We start from the raw sequence: 19,941 nt of genomic DNA, 5'->3' as shown, positions 1-19,941 counted from the left end.
AAAGTACATTTAAGTCTAGTCTAGTGTTTTAATGAAAGAAGTCTGAATTAACCTCCTGGCTGGCTGAAGAAAAAACGAACTACTACATGAAACAAGACTTGAGCGTAGTACAAACATTTTATTAAAGGAATGTTTTGGAGGTAACAGTAATAAAAGTAGTGGCAGTAGGCGGTGAAGTAGGATTAGATTAGGACTTTGTTTTTGAGGGGACTACAGAAGGCACTTGCTGAAGTCAGCATGGGTCAGTAGGGGTCATTGAAGGGGTAGTGCGGATGTCCTGCATCACGAGGAACGCGCTTCCCGTCCACCTGCGAACAAACAGGGAAGCCATCAGCCCGAACATTTCATAAACGAGATCTCCATATAAGAGGTTGACATGTTCGCATCAAATATCGGGTTCAATGATGACGACTTAATCCCATTTAACCTGATCCAAAAGTTGTTTATGTTCATGCTTTTGTGTTTGGTTAAGAAGTTAATCCCTTTGGAGATCAGAATGGGCCCCAAGCACATAGACCTGGGACACCAACAGCTGCAATGAAACTAACTGAAAAGACTTGACTCCAGTCTGTTCGACTTGCCATGGCAAATAAAATGAACAAATCCACAATTCACAAAAGCCTTTAAAGATTGGATTTTCTGCTTTTAAAAGGGTATTTGTTAATGTCAAATACATCTTTATCACCCTCTGCTTTGTCCATTTTAAATAAATCGTGGATTTAGTCGACTAAAATGACATGTAATTTTAGTAAACTAAAGCTAGACTAAAATTGAAGATAATGATTTGACTAAATCTTCACTAAAACTTAAATATAATATGTAAACACTGATCACTATTGATCTAGAACCGCTGAAACAAAATATCCAGTAGTTTCACATCCTATTTCTCCGAATAAGCTCTTCCCACTCCCCCCTCCTGTTACTCCCCTTGGATGAGCAGCTGTTTCAATACATGCATGATGCCTGCGAAGAAAGATTTACCGCACTACAATCCTCTGCAATAGAGGCCTAAATAGTGCTGAATTCTGGAGGTTCTCAGCTTTCAAATGAGTCAGGCTTTGTTAGAGAGCTGTTTTTAAGCCCCTAAGAGCAAACCCCACAAATACTAAATCTCTAAAGCTTCACAGGTCAGAGCGGAACACGCACCTCCACCATGGGGACGATGTAGCGCCAGTCTCTGTTGAGTGCAGTGATTTTCTCCATCTCTTCTGCCTCCAGGCTGAAGTCAAACACCTGCACACACCACGGCGCTTTATTTACTCTCATTTTCACATTTAAAACTCTCACATTACATTTTGCTGAAATCAGAGTTGTGTAGGTTAATGTACCTCAATGTTCTCCTTTATTCTGGACTCTGTCACACTTTTAGGGATCGCCACCACACCCCTCTGAGTCTGCCACCTACAGGACAAAACAAAGCACACATGACTCAAACGCAGGGGTTGTTTAAAGCTACAAGCTGGAAATGCAAATGTACCCAACATCCACACATTCGAAGTAGTGGACACTCACTCTCAAGAACTTTAAAAAATCTAAAAAAGTGTACGATATTGCCCACTGAGACGAGCGTTTCCGGACCGCTGACCTGAGCAGGATCTGAGCGGGGGACTTGTGGTATTTGGTTGCCAGGTTGTGGATGACGAGCTCCTGCAGGAGGACTGGCTCGTCGGGGTGCTTCCAGGCGCGGTCTGCGGACCCCAGGGGACTGTAAGCGGTCATCGCGATGCCGTACTTCCGACAGTGGGCCAGCAGCGGCTCCTGGGCCAAGTACGGGTGAGCCTCCACCTGCACACATGTGGGCGGTGCTTTCATCCCAATAGGCTCTGTGCATGGAATATTTTTGCTAACTCCCAGTTTGGCCAATGATGCTACTTTTCAAATATTACTACAATAAAAGTAGAAGTTGCTCAATCTAATTCTTTACTGAAATTTACTGAAGTAAAACCAGTTTACAAATAATGACTTTGCAGCTTCAAGTGAGTGGCATTGACAGCACATCTGCACAGCGCTCCCATTATAATTTTATACTGTGTTTTTTTTTACTTTGGGGCCTTTTCAGAAAGACGTTGGGGGCACAAAGTGATAGGTTAGTGCTAGATCGTATGCTCGGGAGGGACAGTCTGCTGTGAAAACGTGAGATATCAGGACACAAATTAAGGTTAGGGCCAGGGAAATGGTTAACCTCTTAACTCCCGCCTGAACCGAGAGGATCTTTTTCCTCACGTCATCAGATTTTTTTGTCACATTTTTGTCATTTTTTCGTCAATTTTTAATCAATTTTTGTCACATTTTTGTCATTTTTTTGGTCAATTTTTTAATCATTTTTTTGTAATTTTTGTGTGACATTTTTGTCATTTTTTCGTCAATTTAATGTCAATTTCTTGTGACATTTTTGCCACTTTTTCATACGATCAATTTTTCGTCACTTTTTTTGTCCCATTTCCATCATTGTTTTCGTCTCAGTTTTGTTGCTATTTTCACACCTTTTTTCCCAGAAGCTTTTGGATTGGGGTAAAGCCAAACTGGAGAAAATGTGCTCGGTTCAGGTGGGAGTTAAGGGGTTAATTTTAAGGATTAGGGTTAGGATTATTTGTATTTTTAGACAAACCAACTCATAGATCTATACAAAATCACAGCAGACCGTCCCTCCGGAGCAGACGATCTAGCACTAACCAAAGTGATATTCATCTTTCAAATGTAGTGCAGTAAAAGTAATAAGTTCCTAATGAATATACTACCCAAGTGAAGTACAGATCCTCAAAAACAATACTTTAAGTACACAAGTAGATTTGCTTTGTGCTGACCACCAAATAAATACTTATTCTAAATGTTCATGATAGAAATCAGGTTTGGGGGAGTAGTCTCTGACCTGCAGCACAGCTGGGGTGATCACGGCTATGTTTAGGATGTCTTCGATTTGGCGGCTGTTGAAGTTGGACAGACCGATGGCCCGGACCAGGCCGTTCTCCTGCAGTGGCTCCATGGCGGCCCAGGTGAACTTAGGGTGGATGTCGTCGTACAGCATTGTGCCGTCCTCTGCCCGAGGGAACGCTACGTCCCCGCGCCTACAAACAGACAAGTCACTCAGATTCAGATCTCCAAAGTTAACCTTTCATTCTCTTTCAACTCCCAAGAAATAAGTGGACAGTCCTCTCAAATCAGAATCACTTTTAAGATTCTTTTAATTGTTTTTAAATGTTTAAATGGCTTGGCACCTCTGTGTCTGTCTGAGCTACTCTCTGTCCATGCCCCGTCCAGAGCACTTCGCTCAGCTGACCTGCTCCTTCTGGATGTGCCCAAAACGCACATGAAAACCAGAGGAGACAGAGCTTTTTCCGCTGCTGCCCCCCCGACTGTGGAACGGTCTGCCCCTCAACATCCGTTTGGCCCCGACTCTAAGCAGTTTTAAGTCCTCCCTTAAAACTCATCTCTTTACACAGGCCTTTTAATATGTTACACTGTTTCTCCATTGTATTTTTTGTTTAATTGATGCAATGTTTATCATGCCTTGTTTGTATTTGTATTCCTAGTTTTTATCATTTGTTTGTGTTGTGAAGCACTTTGGGCAGCCGTGGTTGTTGTAAATGTGCTATAGAAATAAACTTGACCCTGACCTCAAACATTGGCGGAGAGAACATTTTATTTTTTATTTATTAATTTGGTCGGGACAGTGCATGTTAATGAACATACATGGGTCTCATGCATGTAAACAAGCCACACCGGATTGTAGCCTTGGGCTAACTTCCATCCATTGTCCCCCATGCGCACTCTCAAGAGAGCGTTTGTGAACAGCAGTTTTCAGATTATTCCACAGATTTTCAATAGGATTCAGGTCAGGACTTTGACTGGGCCATTCTAACACATTAATATGTTTTTATTGAACCATTCCATTGTAGATTTAGCTTTGTGCTTCAGGTCATTGTTCTGCTGACACACAGGTGACCTCTATTTAACCGTTAGGCCAAGGAGTGAACATTTTGCGGTCATTATGAATGTTTTAAAGGCAATTTAATGCACTCAGAAAATGCTGTATGAATACTTATGCACGCCCCACTTTTCACTTTTCTATTTTAAAAAAAATAACAGAATCATGTATCATTTCGCTTTCACTTCACAGTTGTATGTTACTTGTGTGTGAACGTTCAGTAAAAAATGTTATGTTTAGGGTTGTAAACATGACAAAATGTGCAAAAGTCCAAGGTGTATGAATACTTTTGAGAGGCACTGTAAAGCAATCATATTCTGCTGAGAAAGATTATCTTTTGGTCAAAGTACTGGCTTTTATTACTTCAGTAAAAGTACAGCTACTCCAGGTCAAATATTACTCCAATAAAAGTAAAAACTGCTCTATCAAATGTATACCTAATTACTGAAGTATTTTGCTGTAGTGTAGTGCTATGAAAAATAACTAAACTCTTTTTTCGATGGAGCTTTTGTACAAATGTAGTGGAGTAGAAAGTATTATATTAATCTTTTAAATGTAATTCTTTTCTCATCTACCAAGGTACCAATATTGCTTGAGTGCATTAGTTTGGCTGTGGTGGAAGGCTGTGTGCTCACTGGAAGGCGTTGGGCCAGTGGATGAGGTACAGGTCTAGGTATTCCAGGCGCAGGTTCTTCAGGCTCTGGCGTAGTGCGGGCTCCACGTCGTGCGCATGGTGCTTGGTGTTCCACAGTTTGGAGGTGATAAACACGTCCTCTCGCTTCAGCGGCTACACACACACACACTCAACAGAATTAAACTCTCATTTTGGAAAACGGCTCTTAGACTGTATGCTGTATCTTTGGAGATCACTCCGTGGATTATAGAGACACACACTGCTTCACCTTTCCAGGGCCAACCATCTCCTGCAGCGCTTCCCCGATCTCCGCTTCGTTCCCATAGATAGAGGCACAGTCGATGTGGCGGTAACCAGACTGTAGGGCCCACAACACGGCCTGCTTCACCTGGAGGAGAGGGGACACAGGACTAACTACAGCAGACAATAGAGTAAGGAGTGAGGTCTAACTAATGTAGGCTCGAGGCTTACATGGTCTAAAATGTAACAACGGTGGTGTTTGATAACTGAAGTTCTCAGATCTGACGCGTTTAAATTCACTTTGGAAATCTGAACATCCAAAACTCTGGGTTCTCTCATTTTATTTCATGTTTTATTATTGTTTTATTAAATATATATATTTTAGTCTGTTTATTATATCTTTTAAACGATGTCCGTGTGACATTAGTTTGGCCTGCCTTTTTCAGGCACATGTGTGAACGATCAGAACAGGGGGAGCTGCTTGGAAACCCCTTGTACCTCTTCGAATTAGCTTATTATCAGGTCAGTTAGGAGGAACACTGCTGTGGGAAGTACGGTCCACTGAGCGCTATCCTCTTCTTCTTACTGCAGACTTTGTCTTATCATCAATATTTAATTTATCTGTAGTCTGTTCATCACTATTCACATGGTGTCTCCTGTCCCACTCCCCCTCAGGAGTGCCTGTCTAGATCGAACGGAGGAACCTGGGTGAACGGAGGAACCCTGCATTCTTGAATCTAAGGACTGGACGGTCTGTGATCTTGGCCCGGCAGCTGACGGATCCTTCGGCCCTGGGTCTCTATAGCCTGTCCGTCCATGGGAGTGGATCTCTCCTTCTGTGGTTCTCCCCAAGGTTTCTCTTTTCTCCTGCCGGGTTTTTGAGTTTTTCCTTGCCGTGCTGGAGAGTCTAAGGACGGCGGACGCCCACACCGCTCGTCGCTACCTCCTATTGGACATTATATTAACCTAGACTCACCTTAACTTTTAATTGTCATATTTATTGCTCTGTTTTATTTGTTTGGTGCAGCTGTGAGGCGACTTCTGTTGTGATATTGGGCTCTACAAAAGCATTAAACTTAAACTTAAACTCAAACTGCCCCCGTGAGCTAGCTCATTATGCACAGCCTTACAATGGAACTATTAAGGGCTCCAACACATTTTATTTTCCAATGTAAGTGAAATCAGCTTATTGTAACACCCATCATGACCTAAGGAACAAGGCCTTCTGTTTTGAGAGAAACTCTGGGAGAATTGTCAGGTGACCAGTACCTCACTCACTCTCTCATGAATGGATGAGTATAGTGTTTTTGGAAGAATTTGGCTTCTGTTCCCATTGAGAGGATTTCACATGTTTTTGGGACTTCTCTCTATTGTAGTGGCAACTGTTTCTAGTCTATTATAAAGCCTTAATAAAATAAAACATAGGGCTTGCTACGCCTCTGTATCAGAAAGAAATCTGATTAATACATCTATATCAGACTAGGTGGTTTACATGTCACTTCAAAATCTCCAGAAATCAGATCAGGATCAGATTTTTGCTCTGCATATAAACGCACTGGACGTGAAGAGGAGTCATAGAAGGAAAGAAAGTGTGGCTCAGCAAATACCCTCAATACTCATACCTTTCCTGGCTCACTCTTCCATGTTCCCAGACCAATGAGTGGCATCTTCTGCCCCGTGTTCAGAACTGCAAAGTCACTCATGCTTCTGAAAAAACACCAGAAATCCCAGCATCAGCAATCTCACCAGCATAGGTACACACAGCTGTCCTGCAAAGATATCAGCCCTCTGGAGAAGAAGACACTCTCTGGTGAAGTATGGGATGGTTTGATAGGATTCTGCGTTAAACCACGAGGCTCAGGAGATGTTTGGTTTCCGCAGTGCACTTACGCGCTCGCTCTCTCCCTCTGGAAGGGCTCTGTCTGATGAATAAAGACGGTATTATCCAGCTGCTCACGCACAAACTCCACTTCAGCCACTTCTCAGTTCAGTTCATTTCCTCGTGATCAGGTGACTGTTGACTGTCCAGCGGTTGTGATTGCAAAGTGCATTTGCGCCACCTGCAGGACAGCTCAAGACTTTCTTCTTCTGATGGTTTTAAAGTCAGGAGCATTACCGCCTCCTACTGGCCGGAGTCAGACAGTGAGCTTACAATAATGTGCACATGAAAAATAATAAACATAGAAAAACCTTCAGAACTTCTCTCTCCGCATCATCACCCCTACACTGCAACATTACATGCTTTTCCACCTCCTCCCGGCACACTCCACAAAGCCTTGTCTAATGTTGGGACCATTATTATTTATTATTTATATTAACCCCTTACCTCCCACCTGAACCGAGCACATTTTCTCCAGTTTGGCTTTACCCCAGTCCAAAAGCTTCTGGAAAAAAGCTGTAAAAATAGCAACACAACTGAGACGAAAACAATGATGGAAATGTGAGAAAAAAGTGAGAAAACATTGACAAAAAAGTGACAAAAAATGGATGAAAAAGTGGCAAAAATGTCACAAGAAATTGACCAAAAATGGACGAAAAAATGACAAAAATGTGACAAAAAAAATGACAAAAATGTGACAAAAAAATGTGACAAAACAATTACAAAAAAATGACAAAAATGTGACAAAATGTGACAAAACAATTACAAAAATGTGATAAAAATTTGACAAAAAAATTACAAAAATGTGACAAAAAATGACTAAAATTTGATAAAAAACGTGACAAAAAATGACAAAAATGTGACAAAAAATTATAAAAATGTGATAAAAAAAATTCAACAACGTTGAGCAAAATCTTAAATATAAGTGTGTTAAATATGTTTTGGCAAAAAATGTGGTAGTTCTCTCCGTGCACCCATAGATACAGACGGCATCTCTGGAATCGCCCATATATGGTCATGTTTGAAAACAGTTAAGGGGGAAAACAATTTGGAGAAAAATCTACACTTTCTCTAATTATTCAAAAACTACTTTGACAAATGCTGAATTATAAATATAGTTTTCTACTAAAGAAAGAAGCAAAGACATGGAGAGGAGCACAGTGGTTCAACAGCCCATAAATACATAAAAAACGGATAATGCTAACTTGATGCTACATGTTAGCATCGGGCTAATGCTAGCAGTTAGCTAGAGCGAGCTACACCTGCCGTTTTTTCACTTCTACTGAACAATGTGCTGTGAGAAAATACCCATATGGGCCCGATTAACACTTGACTTTATTTATGTATGATAAATAAGTTCATGTTCGACCAGAAAATGGCTTAAAAGAGTGAAGAATTGTGTTTCTCTGAAGATTCTATTCTCCCCTCGGCGAAGCCACGCCCCCTTCTGTGACGAGATGCCGTCTGTATCTTTTTTTTTTTTTTTTTCTTTTACAAATTTTATTTACAAAAAAGATGCCGTCTGTATCTATGTCCTTTGGCCTCATTTTAGTAAAAATCCCATTAATCTATTACTTCCTGTAAGTCTTATTGTGAAAGGGTCTGAGCGGATGTGACGTCGGACATTCATGGCCGCGCTCGGGCTGACACAGACCGATCCCTCAACATTTTTCACCGTCTGCGTTTTGTTCTGAGCCTAAACCTGGCCGACACCTGGGACCCTCGGCCGCCGGGATCCACCTGCGAGAGGCGGCATGGCGCAGAGAGCGGACCCCGAGGTACAGAGCGTGTGAGCCGGGGGGGGGGAGCCGAGGAGACGCGCCGCATGCCCCGTGTTTACCATGTTGTTGTTGTCAGCTTCCCTGTGCAGCACAAAGTAGACCGTGCACAAAGTTGATTTTGTGGCTTAGACGTGACTTACCGAGCGTTACCAGATTTCCTTAAACAAACTGTGACACAATTCTGGATTTCGTTGCAGGGAAGCCACATCTTGAATGATATAATGCTCAGACAAACTAAACTAAAATATAATCGATGGCTTTTTAATAATGTAAGATTTGCAGGCAGCACGTCGAACTGGGGAAATTTTAATATTCAAAAGCGAGAAAATGAGTAAAATAGGGCTGAAACGACTAATCGATTAATCGACAACTAATCGATTACTACAAAAGTTGTCAACTATTTCAGTAATCGACTAAAATAGAGCAAAAAAGACATGACAATTATGTATTTTGGATGAAAATCTACTTTGTTTTTAAAGTTAGGGTCTGTAGTGTTTTGTACATTATAAATTTCATTAATATCTGTCTTTGTCTCGTCCAATCAGAAAGCAGAATAGGTAGCGTTCACGTGACATCACAACATTCTAAAGAGCCTATAGTTTAACATTGAGGTGGAGGGCAACTGACGGTAACTATGGTAACTGTGTGTAATCCACATGAAACACAAACTGTCACAAAGTTCATCGTCTCCTCTGTCGGCTCATATGAGCTAATGTCCAATTATTTTCTCTGAAAAACATCAAAAGGTGGTGACAATGTGCAAAAACATGAGTGTGATGTTGTCCAAAAGAAAGGACTTTCAGACATAAAGATAATATCACAGGTTTGTGAATCCAATCACGATCAAATACTGAAGAGGAAAAACATTTGTCATTTTTCGTTTTGGAGATTTCTTCCAAAAACTCTATTTCTCCCATAGAGTTGCATTGGCTCTGCCCTCCATCTGACATTATGACATCATCACATTCTAAATCGTGAACGCTAACTATTAGAACAAAGGGCCTCCTACAAACGTCTACTTTTAGTTTACTCCATCAACATGTCCTCAAGCGGCGCCACTTTAGCTTATGTGATTAAAAAAAAAAATGAAGAAATACAATTTCCATGCACCTTTCACAGCCAAGCGATTAATAGTAAAAATAATCGATTGCCAAAATAATCGTTAGTTGCAGCCCTGTATGCAAGTTATGCAAGTTATGCAGTAGAAATAGATCTGCAAACAAAGCAGATGGGTGCATTTGTATGTTTTTTTTTCTAAGCTGGAAGAGGAAGTGAAAACTCGAGTCATAATCATGTGTTTCAAATAAGTTCTGTGCGCGTTGAACTGATCGGAGTTCAGTTTTCATGAAGTTCCGCACTGTCTCTCAGGCAGTAACAAAGTCAAAAGTGAAAGTACAGGATAAAAAAATACACATATCCGGCACTTTTGTCTCTTTTACTTTTCCCCCGCTACATTTTAGAGCCTGTATCCGTACTTTCTGCTCCACTACATTTGTATTAAAAGTATTTTAAATTGTGCTTTCGACAGTGACTTCTTTGTGACCAGCCGGAGAATCTGAAGCTGTCATGAGGTCATTCTGATCACAATAATAAAGTCTAGAAAAAAAACACGAACGGGCCTCAATTCTTCACTAAAATACTGCATATTTAACACTTCTGATTGATTAATAATGATAATAATAATGATAATAATGATAATAATAGTAATGCATTTTATTTGTTGCTGCCTGTCTTAACACCCAAGGTCACCTTATAATTAAAAGAAGGTAAATTTAAATTTAAAGATGGTAAAACAATAGCACAAGTTTAAAGAGGGGGTATTATGCTTTTTTCAATCACATAGCACCAGTCTATAGCGCACTACAATCCAATTCAATCCACATTATTTGTATAGCACATTTAATCAACAAAAATGTTTCCAAAGTGCTGCACATGAGATCCTAAAAACAGATACAATACTTATTAGCTCTACCACAAATAAATAAATGAATAAATAAACTAAAACCTGCATAAAACAATAAATAGTTCGTAAAAGACATTAATGAAAATAAAATAGATAAAACAATAAAATAATTAAAAAAATTGAATAAAAAAATAAAATCAACAAGATAAAATAAATAAAAGACACGGGGACCATACAACTCACGCGGTGTTAAAAGCCTGAGAATAAAAATGGGTCTTAAGATGAGATTTAAAACACTCCACTGTGGGGGCCCTTCGAACGTGGGGGGGCAGAGCGTTCCACAGCTTAGGGTCGACAACGGAGAACAATGATGACGAAACCTTCTGTTGGTCTGTAAATGCAGTAAATTAGAATAACTGCCTTGTATAAAATTGCTCTCTTAAAATGGCTGTAGTGAATGTCTTGAAATAGGCCTCTGTCTCTTTAAGAACCTCTGAGCCTTTCCGACACGCCCCCTCCACACGCTGTCTGTGGCATCAGTGGGGAGGGGGTTCTGCTGAGGAGCAGTGGTTGGTTACTCGGCTGGTGACCAAAGCTCGGAGGCGTCTCCGGGAGGTGGGGGCGTTCCTAGGAGGACTCAGGCAAACCTATCCCTAAAATGGCTGCCATTAGAGTTTTTACAGATTACTCAAAAATACGTGAATGTGCCAAGGCAACACAGGCATGTTTTTAATGAGGGAATGACATAATAACATAATGTAAAGCTTGAAAAAGTCGATTTGGCATAATACCCCCCTTTTAAGAAAACCAAAATATTGTAACTTTTTACTCTTTATATGTTTACTGTTCAATCTGTTGCTCTGTGTGTGTGTGTACTTCTTGAGCACTTCCTCCGCTATTGTCCCTCAGGTGCAGGAGGCGGACCACATCTTTCTCCTCATGAAGGAGGAGTACCGGATTTCGCGGAACGTGCGCTTGGCCTGGTTCCTCGGTAAACTCAACCAAATCGTATGGCCCGTCTCCACGCCTGAACTGGTGAGACAATCCAATGCCTCTGTACGTTGCCTACACGGGCCAAATATTTGAAATATAATAATATATATCAGGCTGTTAAAGGTCCTATACCAGGTTTTTTTCTTAATTACAAACACTGAAAAGGAAGCCACTAAATTCAAATATCGTGATCCAAACTCATTCCTAACTTTTTAAACATATTTTTAGCCTCCCAATTCTTCACAGGGAGTTTTTTTGCTAAAATATAGTAGTTGAAACATATATATTTAAGATTTTACTACAAAATATTTACCCAGCTTTCTTTAGTTTGGCCATTTTTGTGATGTTTATTGTTTCACTTCCTTAATGGACACTGACAGGAAGTGACATGGATTAAGGCAAACTTTTTTAAACGGTTGTGTGTAAATTGCTGTGGAACTTGTGTTCACAACAAGGAAGAAAATACTTATTGTATATTCGACATCACCGGCACAACTAGGCCTGCCACGATAACCAAATTTAGAGTTTGAGGATATTGAGGCAGGAAAACACTGTGATAAACGATGTTACTGAAGACCTTTTAATGAAAACTCTAAAGCAGGGGTGCCCAAACTTTTTGTCTCTGAGGGCCAAAATGAAAAAGTTCCTGTGGGTCGCGGGCCAAACACGGCAATGTCAAGCGCGAAACATATATAACTGCAAATAATAATATTATTATTATATTATAATATTATTTGACTTTGGTATACATGTGCATTTGAGTCTATCTATGCAAATAACATGTTACATTAATACAAATGTTAACCATGGCAAAAGCCTAGTTTTAGTCGAACAAAATCAACAACTGTAGAAATATAGTGCAAAATGTAAACAACAACAACACCTGTATGTGCAGCACCTACAGTGACTTTGCCTCATTCATTTAGTAACTCAAAGAAAATGCCCTATTAGATCATTTTGAGAGTGTCAATTCAGCATATATTATTTTATAAGTCAATTTTTAACACCCACCTTTGTTGATGTCAACAACCTTTGAAATAAAGGTTGGGAAAGTTGATGCTACAACGCTCTGATAAAAACCTAGACATCACAACTGTGTTTCCTTAACTTTTCGAAAGGAGTGAAACAGCGCCCCCAATTTGACTCTTGTGGTCAAAAAGGGTACTGCATCCATATTTACCACTAAGAATAAATGGGAAGAGAGTGAGTGTTAACCACATTATGCAGTGTAAAAGTAGGTCAGTCTCTGGCGGGCCAAAGGGCCCCACTTTGGGCACCCCTGCTCTAAAGCTTAAAAATGACAGTTAAGCTTTATTTGAAAAGGACTTACGATATCCCACGATAAATTGAAGTACAATGAAACAGTAAAATGCAAATGTACTACTGACTAAAAATATATCTGTCATTTTTTGAATGATAGGTCAATATACTGATTATGGTGACATGTTCACGTACTACACAGTTTTACATAAAGTACATTTATAATGAAAATATATCTATATTAAATTAATTATTAGCAATGAAAAAGGTTATATTTTGAATGCCTTTACTTTGACCACCCCAAAAGAGGCTCATAGAACCATTTTCAGTGAGCCTTTGAGGAAAATCTCCAGAACTCTGAGCATTTTGATGAACACTTATGTATTTATCTGTCTGAATATTCCTGTTGTGCCCCAGCAGCTGTCATGATTCATCAACCTTTCTTCAGTACTCGACGTTCTTTTGTTTTGCACTGTCTACTTTTCTAACCGCTGATATCTCTGTGAACAGTTGCACTCGGAGAATGAACTGGACCTGCTCAGCATCTTGCCTAAAGGCTGGCAGCCGGAGCCCGATGGCGGTACCCAGCCGTACGTGCTGCTGCCCTCCACCAGAGCCTCCTTCTTGGCCCGCCGGTACCGCTTCGTCATCCAGCTGGACCTCAGCCCCTCCACTGGCATTGTGGTGAGTCCATCCCGGCACCTTTCAGCCAAGAGTTTAGCTTTTCAGTCCAGCTGTTGTAGCTTTGATCCAGTACTGGTAATGTTGGCCTACTGTTCGGAATTGGCTCGGATCATTCTATTGGGGGCAGGGATGTCAAGATTTTTACAATTACCGTGTTTATAAAAAGCTCAGGGTAGATTAATCGAGAGGTCACGTGACTGTCCTGAAAAGTCAAGTGTCTCAGGGCGGGTCATCGGCTCAGAGCGTTTCACTGTGCTGCAAATAATAAAACTGCCACACGTCTGTTTGAAACCCCTCTTCCACATGACTGTGTGTTGGTGCTTCAGTCGTGTTTATGAGAAGTCAATAATAAAGTTTGTCCACACACTGCAAAAAGTCAATATCAAGCATTGGCTTAAATGACTGGAATTGAGGAAATGTATCTTGTTTTGAGTGGTTTTCACTCATTTAGACACTTTTCCTGATCGGACCAAGTTTACTTTGCTTGTTTGAGGACATTTCAGACCAGTTCTAAGGTAAATCTCGCTTGAAATAAGAAAGTGATATTGCCAATGAGATAAGAACAATTTTCTTACCCCATTGGCAAAGAAAATGACCTGAAATAAGGACGAAATGTATTGAAATGAGTCTCAGTCATCTCAGAACAAGTGAAATAATCTAGGACAAATGCCCAACAACATCTTAACCAGTCAAAACAACCAAAAATTGGATTATTATGCTCAAATTGAGATGTTTATACTAGTCTAGTTAATTACTTTTTGCAAGAAGAATGAAAAAGGTCGGAGACTTCGGACCTTATGGCACTTTTTAGCCAGGAAAGCCTCAAAGTGTTACAAGGCTTCAGTCGCTCATCACTAAGAAAATCGTTTCCTTTTTTGCCTGATCGTTACATAACGTTGTGAAAGGAAGAGTCCCAAAAGAACCATGTGCAGCACAGCGCTTGTCATGTCAAAAACAAAAGTGAAACTGTGTGAGCGCCTGGAAATCATGGTTCATTCATTTGTTTAGGAACTCTTTTGTAAGTGAATTCAAGAGACAACAACATTCACACCAATTTGCTTCCTTTAGACATGGCTAATAGTAATATTATTTTGCCTATTTTTCAATTAAAATGACCCTTAAATAAACATAAGCAGGCATATAATATCTTGTTTCTTCTGCTGTGTCTCCCTTTCGGTTTGTCCAGGACGACGGCACCGGGGAGATGATTTTCGACGAGGTCTTCCATGCGCTGTCGCGATGCCTGGCCGGTCTGGTCCAGCCCTTCAAAGTCCCAGGGAGCGAGCAGCTGTTCCGGCCCTGCATCTTCATCACCATCCTGGCCTACTCCTCCATCATCGGCCTCAGCTCACACCAGGTGCTGATCACAATGGCATTGCTCCACTGAGGAGGATGCTGAGTCAGGACTCTGTGGGAGAAATTGCCCTGGAGCTGTTATCAGTCCTGGGCTGTTTGGCGCCCTGAGCGATTTTTTTCTTTTTTAATCATCATTTTCACTTGTACACATAGCCTAACAGGTCAAAACTCTGTGGTCACTGGCATCACAATATATCCATGCATGTAGTTTTATATTTGATGGACCAAATAAATTTTGCGCTTTTGACCGTGAAAGCTACATTCTGACTAAACATTCTATCAATTAAAGTATTAAAAAGGCTGTTGTTAAAATGATTATTGAATCAGCATGATTTAAAGTGTCAGTGTTACTTTCAGAGGAGTAGATCCCTCAAAAATAAAATGCTCATTTGACAAAAGATCGGATCATATACTTCAGCAGCTGGCTGTGCTCAGTAGTGTATTCTCCCGGTCTGTTGCTAGACAAAAGGCGTTTCGCTCCCCAAAAACTGGGAATGGCTCTCATACAGCCGATGTTTTAAATTGGAACTGCTTTATGCGTAATCGCCCTTTCATTACTGGGCCCTTCTACTTGAGGCAAGAACTGGCCCAAAGTTTTACATCTTGTCTATCAGCACAAACGAACTAAGGGCTAATTACTTTCTCTCCTTTGATAAAGTTGCATTATTTGGACATATTGGCATTATTGTTGTCTGCTGAAAGTAACTAATCGGGCTTGGGAAATGTACCTTATGCAAAAAAACAATTAATCGTGCCTTCTTTTCATCGTGATTAGCAATATTATTGTTTATCGGCCCACCCCTTGACAGGACAGGGCAGTGCTGTATATATACGTGCCAAAACACAGATGTTTATTAAAGATCTTTGTGCCAAATGCTACTTAATGCTACTTAAAGTTCTTCTAAAGTCTAAAGACTATATAGTTTATGTCACAGCTCCACCCTGGTTTATATTTAATTGAGTAAATGTAACTGATTGCAAGGAACAAACATTTTTTCCCACACTAGTACTTTAATTGTACTGGGCTTTACTGATACCTGAATGATTTTTGTTTTTCGTTAAGCTGGTATCTTTTTGTGCTACTGATTACTGATTGCTCAATAATAATATAACAATGAAAGAACCTTTGTCAAGAAATAAAAGAAGATTTGTTGTGCCCTCTAACGCCCCCTCTGTGATCGCAGGTGCTGGTGCAGGGCTGTCAGCTGGACCGCACAGACTTGGACCTCTTCCTGAAGAACATCTATCAGCAGCTGCGGGCTCTGGAGAACAGCATTGCCGAGGTGCTCCACCAGCAGTATCTCCAGGCGAGTGTCCCCAGAGATCTTTCCCCTGTAACACAAATATATGTCTGGGTCTGTGGGATTTTGGTGCATTCTTTAGCAGACAAATTGGTACATTGTTATGTCCCACAATCCATCCGTCCATTTTCTTCCACTCCGTTGCCGGGTCGTGGGGTCAACTGTTGGAGCTGCCCAAATCACATTGCACGAGCCCCTATGCAGGTGGTGGGTCCACAGAAGGACGGCCTCATGGTTCTTACCAGACCTGTTGGTCTCTCACAAGGGGCTTCAGAGCCGCTCTTGGTCTGACCCGTCGCCATGAGAGACCCTACCAGGGGCACGAAACCCCCGACAACAGAGCTCCCAGGATCCATCCATCCATCCATCCATCCATCCATCCATCCATCCATCCATCCATCCATCCATCCATCCATCCATCCATCCTCTTCCACTTTCTTCCATCCATCCTCTTCCACTTTCTTCCATCCATCCTCTTCCACTTTCTTCCATCCATCCTCTTCCACTTTCTTCCATCTATCCTCTTCCACTTTCTTCCATCTATCCTCTTCCACTTTCTTCCATCTATCCTCTTCCACTTTCTTCCATCCATCCTCTTCTACTTTCTTCCATCCATCCTCTTCCACTTTCTTCCATCTATCCTCTTCCACTTTCTTCCATCTATCCTCTTCCACTTTCTTCCATCTATCCTCTTCCACTTTCTTCCATCTATCCTCTTCCACTTTCTTCCATCCATCCTCTTCTACTTTCTTCCATCTATCCTCTTCCACTTTCTTCCATCCATCCTCTTCTACTTTCTTCCATCCATCCTCTTCCACTTTCTTCCACTTTCTTTCACTTTCATCCACTTTCTTCCACTTTTCCGTTGCCGGGTCGTGGGGGCAGCTGTTGGATTTGCCCAAATCACATTGCACCAGCCCCTTCTGGCTCCTCCTGCAGGTGGTGGGTCCACAGAAGGACGGCATCATGGTTCTAACCGGGCCTGTTGGTCTCTCATAAGGGGCTTCTGAACCGCTCTTTGTCTGACCCGTCACCTAGGACCTGTTTGCCCTGGGAGACCCTACCAGGGGCACGAAGCCCCCGACAACAGAGCTCCCAGGATCATTTGTGTTTTTCCAAATAAACAAAGCCCCTGCGACCCGGCCCCGGATAAAGCGGAAGAAAATGGATGGATGGATGAAAATTCAATAAAAATGGAAATTTAACTTGTGATACAAAATGCCACAACTCTTAACTTACAGAACTGATTTTCAATATTTCATCGTCAGTAAACTTTTTTTTAACAAATCACAGTTTACACTTTCACCTACCAGTGTAGTGTGCCAGTTTTCTCTTGCTTGTTGGTGAGAAGAAAAAGGCTGGAGTGGAGTGGACTAAAGTGAATGAATGTTCCAACGCAACGCAATCAAGTCACATTCAGTCCACACTCCAGGCGCGAACGCCACCTGCACCAGCGGCTGAGACCGAGGAAGAAAATAAGAGACGCGTATCTAATAATGTCACCACCGCAAACGACCACTTTTTCTCATGTCCAGCCCACACTGAATGTTTCCGACGCCCATTTTTCTATTTCTGAAATAATGATGGACTCCCCTCTCGGCAGGCGGAGGAGCCGGGACAGCCCACAGAGGAGTGGTCCTGTAAGCCCGGTGTGTCCGTGGTGTCCGCCGACATGGGGATGGTCAGTATGATCCGCCAGGGCATCCTGGCCCTGCAGCTGCTGCCGCCCAACTCCAGCGCAGGTGAGACAGTGAGCTGGTTTGTGTTAATCTTATTAGTTCATCAATTCATATCATTTAAAGCGGACATATCCTGCACATGGGGCTTAAAACAGACTCAAAAGCATTATTTTGGTGCCTCAGCATTTTCTGTTTAATAATTTGAAGTAATATAATAATTAAATCGTAGCAACAGGCTAGAGCTCTTGAAGACTTTTTCTCCTGCTGGCAGCTGTAGGAAGAGAAACACACTTTTTCCAACTCAGAACCGATATAAAGTTGGATTATGAGTTTTAAACATGTAAAGGACGGTTTTGGGTTTTAACAATGATGCAAATGTATCCAGGAAGTACAGAACGATGCGCTGTCACCATAGAAGAAGCTCTTAAGAAGATGTAGACTTATCTTATCAAAACTGTGTGAAATATCACTTCATGGACGTCTTTGATTAGGGAACGTTATAACATGGTTTAACCCTCAAGAAAGCTCCTTTTTTTTTTCATATGCCTCCTTTAACATAAAACCTCATGTTCAGTAGAAAAACAAAATAGTCTTTAATTTAACAGTTTGTTTTAGTTCATTTTATAAGGTTTTGTAATCACCTTTGTTTTTAACTAGAAACCCAAACCTTTCCTGACGTTTATTCATCCAGGAAAAGCCCCATTGAGATTCCGACTCTTTCGGATGTAAACGTATGTGAATCCTTGTATGCAGGCATCATCCTCATCACAGACGGAGTGAGCAGCGTTCCTGACGTGGCTGTGTGTGAGACTTTGCTCAACCAGCTCCGCAGCAGCACTATCGCCTGCTCCTTCATCCAGGTAAAGAAGAGAAGTCTGCCCTACAAGCGTCGTGTAGTGTGGACCCCCCCATTCCTAACAAAATCTGTCAAGACTCAAAAAATGGTGTAGTGTGTGCTCAGCATAAGTCTTTTCATTGAGCTTGAGCAGGATCCAGCTGCTTTGTTGTGACTTTGCACGGTTGTTGTTTACTATGCGTAATTACATGTTCCCGTAGTTTAGTGTCGTTTCAGAGGACTCACTGTTGTTTTAATTGGGCTCTTAAAGGAATAGGCCACCGTTTTTACATACTGAGATATGTTCTTACCTTAGCTTTGACGAGTTCTTTAGGACCTGTCTGGTCTTCCCCCGTGCCTTCAGTCACGTAAACACAGCGCAGACGGCGTTAGCATTTAGCCTCTCCCTCTCTCCTCTATAGCTCCAAAACAGGTCAAGATAGAAGCTACCAAGCTCTTCCACGTTTTCCCTATTTAAATATGGTTACGTGAAGTGTTCCACTACAAAGTATAAGTACACAAAGTTAAACAATGTGGATTTTCTAAGCGGATAAAAGGGGGGACTATATTGTAAGGCGTAATAATACCAGGAGTAGTTCGAAATCCGCGCAGTAATCTTCACTTTACTCCGCAGTAATCTTCACTTTACTGTGCGGATGCCAAATTACTCCTGGTATTATTACGCCTTACAATGTAGTTCCCCCTTTTATCCGCTTAGAAAATCAACATTGTTTAATTTTGTGTAATTATACTTTGTAGTGGAACACGTAACCATATTTAAATAGGGAAAACGTGGAAGAGCTTGGTAGCTTCTATCTTGACCTGTTTTGGAGCTATAGAGGAGAGAGGGAGAGGCTAAATGCTAACGCCGTCTGCGCTGTGTTTACGTGACTGAAGGCACGGGTGAAGATCAGACAGGTCCTAAAGAACTCGTCAAAGCTAAGGTAAGAACATATCTCAGTATGTAAAAACGGTGGCCTATTCCTTTAACTCCAGCACATATAGCACAGCAGAAGCATGTTAATGACCCTGTTCTAGTTCTAACGCTAATCTGTCCGTCTGGTTGAAATATATTGAACTTTAGCCTCTGTGCTGCAGGTGGGCGGCTCGTATTCCTACGACTGCAGCTTCGGCTACATCCCCAACGTGGAGCTGATGAAGTTCATCTCTCTGGCCACATTCGGCTCGTATCTGCCCACATGCCCTGAGGTGGATGCGAGCAGTCAGGACATGAACACCTACCACCGAGCCTTCCTCACCTACTCCTTCCTCAAGAGCCCCGAGTCCAGCAGCTCCGAGTACTTCAGCGGTAAGGTCTTCAGTGTGTTCAGCACATTTTCAAAGTCATTCAGTCAGTTAGAGATTGGAACGTCTCTAAATATAATATCTTTTAACACTGATAAGCGTTTAACTGAGGTAACCATTTAAGTTTTGTGTTGGTTTGACATAATATCATGTGCATTTTCTTTTT

General features: G+C 41.4%; 2 protein-coding genes across 2 annotated transcripts in view; one reads left to right on the top strand and one right to left on the bottom strand.

Annotated features, from left to right (window-relative positions):
* Nucleotides 1-106: 106 nt before the first annotated feature.
* akr1a1b (aldo-keto reductase family 1, member A1b (aldehyde reductase)) lies at nt 107-6,810 on the bottom strand. The gene is made up of 9 exons (XM_079581077.1): nt 6,690-6,810; nt 6,422-6,506; nt 4,828-4,947; nt 4,561-4,712; nt 2,870-3,065; nt 1,586-1,785; nt 1,329-1,401; nt 1,147-1,233; nt 107-308 (listed from the first exon to the last, which is right to left on the bottom strand). The coding sequence occupies exons 2-9, from the start codon at nt 6,500-6,502 to the stop codon at nt 243-245; spliced, it is 975 nt and encodes a 324-aa protein (XP_079437203.1). The 5' UTR covers nt 6,503-6,506; nt 6,690-6,810; the 3' UTR covers nt 107-242.
* A 1,495-nt stretch (nt 6,811-8,305) lies between these two features.
* Nucleotides 8,306-19,941, top strand: part of szt2 (SZT2 subunit of KICSTOR complex) — a 210,123-nt gene continuing 198,487 nt past the window's right edge. The window contains 8 exon segments of the mRNA XM_079580893.1: nt 8,306-8,456; nt 11,272-11,397; nt 13,126-13,299; nt 14,486-14,656; nt 15,840-15,968; nt 17,566-17,698; nt 18,389-18,495; nt 19,569-19,779. Of these exon segments, the coding sequence (XP_079437019.1) occupies nt 8,433-8,456; nt 11,272-11,397; nt 13,126-13,299; nt 14,486-14,656; nt 15,840-15,968; nt 17,566-17,698; nt 18,389-18,495; nt 19,569-19,779 (1,075 nt within the window). The 5' untranslated portion in view covers nt 8,306-8,432.

Source organism: Gobius niger (genome assembly GCF_951799975.1).
Source record: "Gobius niger genome assembly, chromosome: 22".
NCBI classification, from domain to species: Eukaryota; Metazoa; Chordata; class Actinopteri; order Gobiiformes; family Gobiidae; genus Gobius; species Gobius niger.
Note: the sequence above shows the minus strand (reverse complement) of the source record. Positions and strands in the feature narration are given on the sequence as shown.

Excerpts from the sequence above, each read along its gene's own strand:
- akr1a1b (XM_079581077.1), bottom strand. The coding sequence starts at position 6,502 with ATGAGTGACTTTGCAGTTCTGAACACGGGGCAGAAGATGCCACTCATT. Across the intron at positions 4,713-4,827 it reads AGATGGTTGGCCCTGGAAAG|CCGCTGAAGCGAGAGGACGT; the intron begins GTGAAGCAGTGT and ends GTGTGTGTGTAG. Across the intron at positions 3,066-4,560 it reads CACTGGCCCAACGCCTTCCA|GCGCGGGGACGTAGCGTTCC; the intron begins GTGAGCACACAG and ends GTCTGTTTGTAG.